Raw genomic sequence first — 10,717 nt, forward strand, 5'->3', positions numbered from 1 at the left:
CCCTGACTACAACCTTCCTCACCCCAATAATAAAAAAAAAATACCATAGGGCACAGAAAGGGGAGGAACTAATGTACCTCCCTCGTTCACTCCCATCTTCCTCCTCTCCAACCGCCCGCTGCTATAATAGGAGATCGCTGCAGCGGATTGCTCTCTGGGATTGTTGGCGGCGGCTGCAGAGCTGCCCGAGTGGGATGATGGACACACACACATGGGCATTAATGGAGACACACTTGTTCACATATGCATGCACAAGCACACACACAAGCTCAGAGTGCAAGAGGAAAGGCTGAGGCAGTAGAATAATCGCTCTTCTCCTTTTAAAACATCAGATACGTCCATTTCGAACTAATTAAGAAATTACTTTTCATTAATGATTATTTGTTTAACGTTTTCTTTTTTTTCTATGAAGCACTTAATATTATGCTATGCTAATTTTATAAATGTTAAAAAGCAAAAAAACAAACAAAAAAAACAAAAAACATGAAATAACCTGCTGACTGTCTCCCTTTTAAATATTCAGGTTTCCTGGAGAAGCCCGAGATTCGCTCATGAAGTACGGACAGGATTCCTGCTCACTGAGTCCCTCTAGTGGATGAAATAAGTCACACATCTAAAGACATTTCACACTACAAAAAATACTTTTTTGAAAAGCATGTCAGGTTATTGCACCTTGTATTTCTGCATCCTCCTTTCTAAATAGTTTTAGTGAGAAGCCACTGAGCCCTGCGAGCACTGAACACAAACGCTGATGATGCTCCTCTCTGGGCTGAGTCAGGAAAAAGGAAGACCTGTGGTTATGTGGCAGACAGTAGACAGGCACATTACTCGCTGCATTAAGATGTGCTTTGTTTGTATAATCTCCATTCAGACATGAACTCCACTGATTGAATCAATCTAATTGATTGTGTTATTGATCAGCTCTGTTGCAGGAATTAAAAGCAGAGATGATGTGTTAGTGGGCCATTTTTGGGCCTTCAGAGGAACAGGCCTGACTGCGAGTACGGAGTTATATCTAACTTTAAAATTTGTGCAAAGACTTGCTGGGTCTCCTCGAGTGTGTGGCTCCTGTTTGTAGATGCAGATGGTTGCGTGAGCACATTTTACTGCTTCTTTGCAGGACAAAAAAAAAAAAAAAAAGAAATATTTCATTACCGCAACAAAAGAAGCCCATTAACTGCAATGTAAGAACAGAGTTCAGCTGCTGTCCCCCAGCATTCACAGTGTTTGTCTGCTTTTCTGGACGCTCTCCAGCTAATTTGATATAACAATGCTCAACAAAATATCCCCAGGACTTTTTTTTTTTTTTTTTTAGGTGACGGAGAATTATCAATGATGCCACATGCACAAGCTGAATGTCAACAACCAACTTGACTTGTTTATGAAATATTAAAGCGGTGAATTATGGGCACCATGCAGAACTTAATGATGATCGGAGTCATTATGACTCCAGCCTCCTTTGTTTTGGCAAATGATTAAATTCCACAGCTACTGTAGTCAATTTTGGGGGAGATTGAATGCGTTTTTTGGTGCCTTTTGTATGAGGTCTGCTATCCAATCTGCCACATTGTGAAGTGAAGCTGATTTATTGTGTTATCGTTAGCTGCCATGTCACTCGGCTTAACACGGTGGCTCTCCCATTGACTTAAAACAAAACCATTATGTGAGAACAAGATGTTTTCAGTGAATCCAGTAAAGTACCTGCGACAGAAACCAAACATGCACTGATAGGCATCTCGTGTTGAAAACTTTAGGTTTTTTTTTCAAACTAATCAAGCATTTTTTCTGGGTTATTTGATGCTTCGGTAAAATGAAAATCTTATCGAATCGTTAAGTCCGGTACATGAATGCATCACTTTATTGTTATAGCTGTAAGATATTTACAACATGCACACACAATGGAGTTATAATAATAATAATAATAATAATAATAATAATAATAATAATAATAATAATAATAATAATAATAATAATAATGAACTGAGAATTGTGAGTGCTCTGTGTACAATCTGGTATGACTTCTGACATTATCTCCCTCTACCATGTCACGGGTGGGGGTGTCTCCTCATCAATTATTGAACCGGTACTTCATGGTAATACATAATTTCCCATCAATTATTCACGATAATGTGTGTGTAGTTTACTTAATTGTGTTATCGACTATCAAAAGTAATTTCCTGGAAATCCTCAAGGACGCAAATTGAATCAGGCAAACTACTGGCCGTTGTGCTCCGCAGTTAAGTATAATCAGTCCGATCAGCTTGACCCCATTATTGAAGAGACGGGGAAAAAAGAGAAGGCGACAAACGTGTGGACAGAAATTTTAAATTCAACATAATTAATAGAATAAACTTTTTTTTTTTTAATGGATGGAATTTATTTAAAAAAATCTTTAGTAGCAGGAACAGAGAGCGTTCCTAAAAGTAAATAAATGATAAGCGTCCTCTCCCGGCTTTAAGAGTGGCTCATAAATAATGTATCAGAACAGATGGCTGGAGCGAGAGGCAACAGGAGAGGAACATGAGTGACTACATCTTTAATTGTTTTAAAGAACATGTCACAACAGGACTGGTGTGTTCCCTGTCTGCTGCCACTACAGATGTGCTAACAGAGAGCGAGGGATAACTGAATACACACACTGACAATGTCAATTACTTTTCTTTTTTTTTTTTTTACAAGGAGCACAGCTGATTATTACTAAAGTGCACTTTCACTTTAAATTAATAAAAAAAATCAATAGAAATCATTGTTTTGTGTCACTGCTGACTTAAAAAAAAATCCTCAGTCCTACCATCATTTTATCTTTATAAAATGATACACTCTTCATGCACTGACATTCAAAATGTTAGCAACGGTCCCCACAGGATTATTTAAATTCATATTATCAAATAGGCCTCTGCTTCACACATAATGCATCTATGTTATAGATAATATAGCCCAAGAGTGCATGTAGATGGCTAAAGGTAAAAAAAAAACACAGTTTTGTCTTTTCAAGCGTAATAACAACCCAGTTCTTCAGTGTTTCTCAGAAGGATACTTTACAATCAAATGAATACATTTATGTTTGCATCCATACAAAACGTCTGTCCCAGGATTTTTCTGGAGTCAGCCAGTAGTTGTGCTTTGTTGCTCAGTTCGGAGCAGAAAAGAAAAAGAAGAAAGGAGGCAAAAAAAAAAAAAAAATCACAGATTATCAGCAACATCCACGTTTGTGTCCAGCTCCTCACTTCTTCTCCAGAGGTTCCTTGGAGCAGTGAGGATGTTTGTCAGGACTGCCGCCCAGGATCGAGACTTTAGTAGCCGTGCCAGGGCTGGAGCTGTCTCCCCCTCTCAGGACGCAGCCGGGCACCTCGATGGCGGGTCCCGCAGAGGGCCGGACCACCCCAGCCGAGCCCACACCGGAGAGGACCCCCACGCTGACTCCTGGTGTGGCTGCGGCTCCGAGCAGGTTGGCGGACTGCAGCACGGCCTCTGAATGCTCGCGGGCCTTCATGCGCAGGGCGGCGACGCTGGCTGTGCGGTTTCCCTGACAGCCGTAGGGAGGCAGGAAGGACAAGCCCATGGGGTCAGAGACGCAGCAGGAGCACAAACCATTCCCTGGAAAATAATAATAAGAAGAAGAAAGTTAAATTCATAACGAGTTCCTAAAAGCAATAACAGGATCATCAGACGGGTAATGAGAATCATGTTCACCTTTGAGCGTAGCGACATGCGAGAGGGCCTGAGCGTAGGTGGCAGAGTTGAGGAGCGTGCCTGGAATACATGATGGGAAGAATGGACCACCTGGACCCACCGTCCTGTTGATGCTGGAGACAAGAGACAAACTGCACCTTAATGATACATTGAAGATTACATACTTATCATAATAACGCACAACGACATCAACATCAAGGCATAATTTATTGTCCATAATAGGAAAAATGTTAGTAATAGTGCTTCATGTAGTTGCAAAAACTAGTCCCATCACATATATACATAAACAAATTCACAGTAAAACTTAAAACGCCTGGGGAAAAAGAATACAGAGAGGGTCCATCAGAGATACGTATTCTGATGAATTTCCAGTACAAATCTCCAGCCGTTTTTCATGACATTTCTGTGTCTGCCTTCCTTTACCTCTGCTGTAACTCCAGAGGTTCTTTCTGTTTCCTGCCGTGGTCCACCGGAGAGTGAGAGTTGATGCTGCGAGATGGAGGGTTGCCATCGCTCAGCGGCTCCTTCCCTGCTTCAGGTTCTGAGCCCCCTCGCTCTGTTTTCCTCCACTTTGCTCTGCGGTTCTGAAACCAAACCTGGAAACCAGTAAATATTAAAGCATTAGAGACATTTTGAGGCTTCTATCCATATTGACTGAGCATAAATATCTAGCTTGTAAAGATTTTCTGCTGCAGTTATCTTAGCATGTCACAGGTGAAATATATAGTTTTTCATATAGTGCAATAGATCATTATCTAAAGCATACATGTAAAAAATAACATATAAATTACTATAAATTTGATTAGCAATAATGTAATGTGTGATAAAATATTGTTAATTCTCCTTCAAAATCACTAAAATAAATGCTGCTTGACTTTATCCAGATAAGCAAGTAGGAAACTCCAAGAATATGCACTTTATTCTTGGACTTTATGTTTGTAAAATCATCAGTTTCTCGATTTAAATTTATTTAAAGTCAAATTCAGTTCAAAAAGGATGGAGATATTAGGGACTTCCAATTTTATAATATGTGTCTTTAAGACACCGAGAGACATTGATGTCTTCAGCAGCTGTGACGTCGACTGTGAGGAACAAAAAAAGAATGATTTCTTTTGGAATCTGCATGAAAATTCTTAACATTAATTTTAAAATAATAGCTAAATTATTTGGATCCAAATCTAACCAAATAAGGACAAAACCAGATCTATGTGACAAATACTGGCAGGTAAAGAAAGAAGCCTGAAAAATTAAAACCAAGAGAAATTTATATATAAAAGCCTGAATCATTTAAAAAAAAAAAAAACATTTTGAATTTGAAATATTACACCAAACTTTCTCTTTTTTGCATCATAACTGATAGCAAAAAAAATCGTGCACTAAAAAGCTCATGGCAGAAATCCACTGAAAATTAGTAAACAGACAGACAAAAAAAAAACATTTGACCAATAAAAATGCCTGTATACATAAAACATGACAATCAATGCTTTCAGGAAAATATTTTATGTTAGAACAAGTTATGTATATCTGTATTAAAGAGTCATTTAAATAATAATAATCAATTTTTGACATATGTTTCATCTACTCCATATGAAAAGCAGGATTGTGTAATTTATAAAATCTTTGTTTCTTAGAAGGTTCATGTGGCCATTTTGGATTCAGTACTACAGATTTCTTTTTTTTTTTTTTTTTTTAAAGACCAGTTTTGTTAAATAGAGGGTTTTAAAAATGTGTGCATCAAAAATTATACATCTGGCATCATAGAGTTTAAAATTGCTTATAGCACAGCATTGTTAGGCAACACACAAACAGAAGGGAACAACATTAGACTGCCTGTCTCTTTAAATATATGATCACAACTTTCTAGTCTTTTTTTAGTTGGTCTTTTAGTAAAAGTATTTTCACATCCTGGTCATATACAAGTTGGAAACCTTCTACATGACCAGGTTTGGACACGTATATACATAACAAATCCTTACTTTTCCTAACTTTTCTAGTTCATTTTAAAATGCAAGTAGATTTACAATTAATAAATACTTCATCAAGTGTTTATTAATGGCAGTTTTAGAATAAATTTGATCACGAGGCATATGCCTCAGTAAACGGGGTTGGACGTACATGCGATTATGACTGTGTGCCCTCTTGCTGCGTTATGTCTAGGGACGGCCCTGTCCCTGTCGAGTATAATATTGGGTTTCGTAATCAGAAAAGCTGAATCAGATGAGCTCAGTTGGTATGAAGCAGGTGTTTGAACCCAGCAAGTGCTCTAATTCCCCACCTTCCCCTAATTTATCCCCAAAAACTTCACGGTCCACACAGCAAAGAACACATATAGCCAAGTTCTTGAGATCTTAATCGACTGAAGGTCAGTGCCTATAACAACATTTAATTGAGCAATTTTTCATTATCATATTTTAATGACTTCCCACTGACAGTTGTGCTGCCCGAGAGAGACGCAGCTATGATGAAGTCGTTTATTTCCCTATTTAGTGATTGTTTGACAACATCAGATTCGATTAGGACTTGGTTCTAGCAGGCATTAATCATGATGTGTGAATGGAGGTTAGAGTCTGCGTGCATGCGCTCTGCATCCTCCCCATTGTGGCGGAGGGTATAAATGATGTCAACAGCCAAACAAAACGCATGCATTCATTCTGTAGAGAAAGGGACAACATTTTCGTGGCAGGACAACAATGCATCCAATGGACTTATCTCACCCCTGCACCTTCCAGCTAGAAGTCGCGCCCCCCCCACACGCACCCATCTCTGAATGGGCTATAATTGCTCCATTAATCTCAATTTGCTGCGTGCTCTTAATGCGGGGGAGGGCCCATTGACACTTTACAAAAAGGAGAGGGGGGCAACAACACTACAAGAGAAAGGAAATTTATTTTCTAATAATAATGTAAGTTTAATATCCCCTGCATAGTGCGGTGGATTCATGTTCAGATTTAATAATAGGAATGCGGTAATCGGATTAGGAGGGGGAATAATTTGTTTACGATCCCTAATTTACAGCGCTGGATTCCATTATCAAGCCCCGCCATTGGGTTTAAGCGATAGTAAAGATGACCCTGGGGAACAAAAAGCCAAACTATTATATTTCCTACAATTAGATCTGCTGCGCACAACAAAACCCAAAAGCAAATCTGGAATGCAGGGAAATTACATACAGGACGCCTAACTTAATTACATCTGGCCAAGTTTATAACGGCGCACATGTGCAGGGCAGGAGCCGAATATCAATTGTTACATTTTAAGTCGTGAGTGTGGGACAGAGTCAGAGAGAGAGAGAGAGTTTGTGGGGAATCTGACTTTTTGTCCGCTCTTTTAAAAAAAAAATAAAGAAAAAGAAAAAAAAGAAAAGAGAGAAAAAAAAACAGACCGTGTGTGCGTCACCGGATCTGCACGGATGATGATGATTCCTGCCTCAGCAGACGCGGACAAATTAGTGCCGAACATTATCGCTGCTTAATTATGAATGACCGATTAATCAAGCTAATCTAATATTCACCATTTACGCTGATGTTATTAAAGTGTATCGTTGGGATGACAGAGTGGCTTCATTTATCCTCCCCTCACTAGCCTGGTCAAACTGTGCCCGGTGACAGGACACGGCAGCCTACATGCGGCTCACCTGCACCCTGGCCTCGGTCAGGTTGATTTTCATCGCCAGCTCCTCCCGGGTGAACACGTCCGGGTAGTGAGTCTGTGCAAAGACAGCCTCCAACGCCTCCAACTGCAGGGACACAAAATAAGGTTGCACACAACTTTCAGTTCAATTTTGTACAATTAATTGAATGTCCATTATGTTTCTTTCTCTTTATTTCATTCCTTCCTTCTTTCTTTGGAAAGGAAAAACTCAAACTTTCAACCTTCTACTTTATCGATCAATCTAAAACTAAATAGGCAATAATAAAGAGGCAAGAAAACGTGTTTGTTTTTATCTGATTAGCTTGAACCAGAGAAAGACCCTCAACTTTATTAATGTCAAGGGTAAAACTCCAGTTTTAAAACTTTGCCAGCTTGTCATCGATTTTTGCGTCGCAGTGAATTTTTCTCTGCTCGTATTTGCCCAATAGCCTTCCCACTCTGTCGTAGTTTTGTCCTGATATTTGGCTGATGAAAAAAAAAAAACACAGTTATTACCTGTTGTAAGGTGAATGTTGTTCTGTTTCTGCGTTGCTTCCTCCGCAAAAATCCATCGTCGAAATCAGTCGGGGCGTGGTTTCCAAAACCGCCGGAATTAACTGAAATCATAAAAATAAAATAATAACAGTGATTGACATTTTTCTTTTTTATAAAATGTTAGAAACTAGTTTTATAATTCAGCTTTGTGTATGTCTTACTTTTTTAAGCATATGGGAAATTTGAACTGACCTATTTGTTTTTAATTAAATAAAAAAAAAAGGAAGGCCCCCCAAAAATTGGCCAACCGATCATATTTTGTTTCCATTTGTTTCATGAAACATTGATGCGGGGAGTCTAAAGGGAGCCATGACGGACTAAGAGCCATGACACCCAACATCTGTGCCCGGGACAAAGCGGGCCCCACTGCCCCGGGGCCAAACCACCAGCGCTTCTCTTCTCACCAACCCAGCCAACAAACTGCCACAAGCAGAGAGGGAAAATCCCGCTTAACCCTTTATATCCACCTTTGGATTTATGACAAACACAAAGCAGCCTGTTCTTTTATTTTAGATGTTATTGTTAATTTTTTTAAATGAAGCAAACGATTTGAATTAGTTGATGAAGGGGAAGAAAATCGTACCACTGGAAACGGCAGCAACAGTAATGACGCTTTTGCAAGATTTATTTGGATGGTAGAAAGATAATGAATAAAAAAAAATTAAATAAATAAAATAAGGCGGCCTGCTATAGGAACAGACTGGGCGCACAGGCGCTAAACAAAACTTCATTGGTGGAAATATTTTAGAGCAGCTCACACTTTGAATGAAAACGACAAGGGAGGAGGAAAGAAAAAAAAAACTCACGCGTGTTGGAGCGACAACACTCTCCGTCAAGTTGAGGCGGGCAGTGAAAGTAGAACATCCTTGATGGCGAACCTCGGAACCTGGAACACAGAGAAAAAGTTTCAGCCTCTCCCCACCCCCGACGTCCTCAGTGCTACCACTCTGATCTTGCGGCAGATTAAAACAAAACGGAGGAGACGGATTCAGAGCTGAAACCTGAACGCATCCTACCTGCAAGTGAGGATGCTGATGAGAGTGAGTTTGCGCTCTGGAGAGAGATGCTGCGCTCCCACTGACTCTCTGCTTGGGAGTGTCCAGATCCCTCCTGCTCTCTCCTCTCTTTCTCCAACACACACACACACCAACACACACACACACACACGCACGCACGCAAACTCTCTCTCTCTCTCTCTCTCTCTCTCTCTGGGAGTGTCCAGATGTCTCTATAACTGTATAACTGTCTACAGAGTGTTAAGGCTTTCAGCTAGTGTCGCAGAATCTCACGCCTAATTGGTCCTAATCGGATTATCACGGCTTTGTCTCTCTCACCCTGAACCCCTGGTGTGTGTGCGTGTGTGTGTGTGTGTCTATGTTGTGTGTGGAAAGACAGAAATAAAGGAAGAGGAAGCGGGGAGACATGCCCAAGGTGCCTAAAAAAATTCATCACAAGTGATTGTTATTTCAGAGTCAGGCATATTCCCTAACCATAAACATCCACACATACCCGCTGCACTTTTTATTTGGTTCTTTCATATATTAAAAAAAGGAGGATGACTGCTTTTGGGTTTTAGATTGACTGTCGGGCGGGTTAATTGCTCGTCAGGGTGTGTTAGGGGGTCCACTTTACAAGGGCTTGCGCATGTAGAGCACTCGCAAGGCCAAATTTTTGATTTTGTTCACAGCAAGGGGTCCCGCGATTTATTTCGCTTCCTCAGATAAATGATCTGCTGCGGGACCCTTTCAATTAGTTTTAAAGCGCTTCTGGGACGGCAGAGCGCAGACGCCATGCGTCTCTGAGGTGGAGACAAAATGAGGCTTCGAGAAGCAGCTGAAATTTAGAAGAGGAGTGCGGGATTGGACTAAACCACATAAAGTGCAGAAAATCCCTTCTAATGGCGCGTAATTGGTTCTGTAATATCATTACAGGCGGATAATGGCCAGTTACAGGGCCCCGCGCTATTAAGGGTTTCCCTGGCGTGCAGCGTTTATGTTATTAAAGGGGGAATATAATGATATTTTAGTTATTAAATGCGCGTAATTAATTTATGCACCACTGAAAATAAAGTTGTTATTATGACCTCGGTGAAGTGCGTGGAGAAAATTGAAATCAAATAAGAGTTGATAACTTTATCCCAACATTTGGTCTAGACTACTCTGACAGGCCTGAAGTGTGATTGTTTTCTGTCAGCGCCTTTCCTCTGAATCCTCCGATGATTACTCAAGCGCCTGTAACGACATTATAGAGCTCCGTGTCAGCGGGCATGGATTTTTTCTTTTCTTTTTTACAACCCAGTCTTGCTCATTTCTTGACCCGAATTAGGACCTGTACCTGAAATTTCCCAGATAACTTAAGAAATTATTATTACTGCAGTTTTCTGATGCTGCACAACCAGAGACTGATCTTCATAGGGAAAATATGGCTCACTGCTCAGGGCGCTATAGGCCAGGGGACACCTCAAGAATTCATAAAAAAAAGTTATCAAGTTTGTGTTTTTTGTAATTTGCGTGTCTGGTAAATGACAGGATTTCTGCAGGGTCTTAAGACAAAAATATAATTATCTCAGTTTTAGACCTCCAAGAATATTTGGAGATTTTCATCATCTATTGTAAAATCAATTTTGTCATGGCTAGGATTTATGCACCACTTGCTTTTTTTTCCTATTTGATTAGATTTTTACAATTTGCAACATTTTATTAACCTTTTAAAAGGAGATATGCCTTCTGCCAGGTTGTAGCAAAAATCGCTAACCCCCTGAAGATCCTGGACATCTGATCGTAATCAAATATGATTCAACAGTTTATGAATTGGCAAAAAAGCCAGTAAAATAATTAAT

General features: G+C 39.9%; 1 protein-coding gene across 2 annotated transcripts; it reads right to left on the minus strand.

Moving 5' to 3' along the window:
- Positions 1-1,822: 1,822 nt before the first annotated feature.
- Positions 1,823-10,602, minus strand: drgx (dorsal root ganglia homeobox). 2 transcript variants are annotated; one of them, XM_008429729.3, is made up of 7 exons: positions 8,895-10,602; positions 8,685-8,764; positions 7,840-7,940; positions 7,328-7,429; positions 4,117-4,289; positions 3,694-3,806; positions 1,823-3,597 (listed from the first exon to the last, which is right to left on the minus strand). In XM_008429729.3, the coding sequence occupies exons 2-7, from the start codon at positions 8,740-8,742 to the stop codon at positions 3,224-3,226; spliced, it is 921 nt and encodes a 306-aa protein (XP_008427951.1). In that variant the 5' UTR covers positions 8,743-8,764; positions 8,895-10,602; the 3' UTR covers positions 1,823-3,223. The 2 variants fall into 2 exon arrangements, with proteins under 2 accessions (XP_008427951.1, XP_081472322.1); XM_081616196.1 differs by lacking the exon at positions 8,895-10,602 and having other exon boundaries at positions 8,685-8,885.
- Positions 10,603-10,717: the final 115 nt, after the last annotated feature.

This window comes from Poecilia reticulata, chromosome 15, assembly GCF_904066995.2.
Source record: "Poecilia reticulata chromosome 15, P_reticulata-male-v2, whole genome shotgun sequence".
NCBI classification, from domain to species: Eukaryota; Metazoa; Chordata; class Actinopteri; order Cyprinodontiformes; family Poeciliidae; genus Poecilia; species Poecilia reticulata.

What these genes read in the sequence shown, in the direction of transcription:
- drgx (XM_008429729.3), bottom strand. Translation starts at nt 8,742, where the DNA reads ATGTTCTACTTTCACTGCCCGCCTCAACTTGACGGAGAGTGTTGTCGC. An exon ending in TGACCGAGGCCAGGGTGCAG is followed by an intron (nt 4,290 to 7,327) that starts GTGAGCCGCATG and finishes ACTGGTTTCCAG; the next exon opens with GTTTGGTTTCAGAACCGCAG. An exon ending in GCATGTCGCTACGCTCAAAG is followed by an intron (nt 3,598 to 3,693) that starts GTGAACATGATT and finishes ATTATTTTCCAG; the next exon opens with GGAATGGTTTGTGCTCCTGC.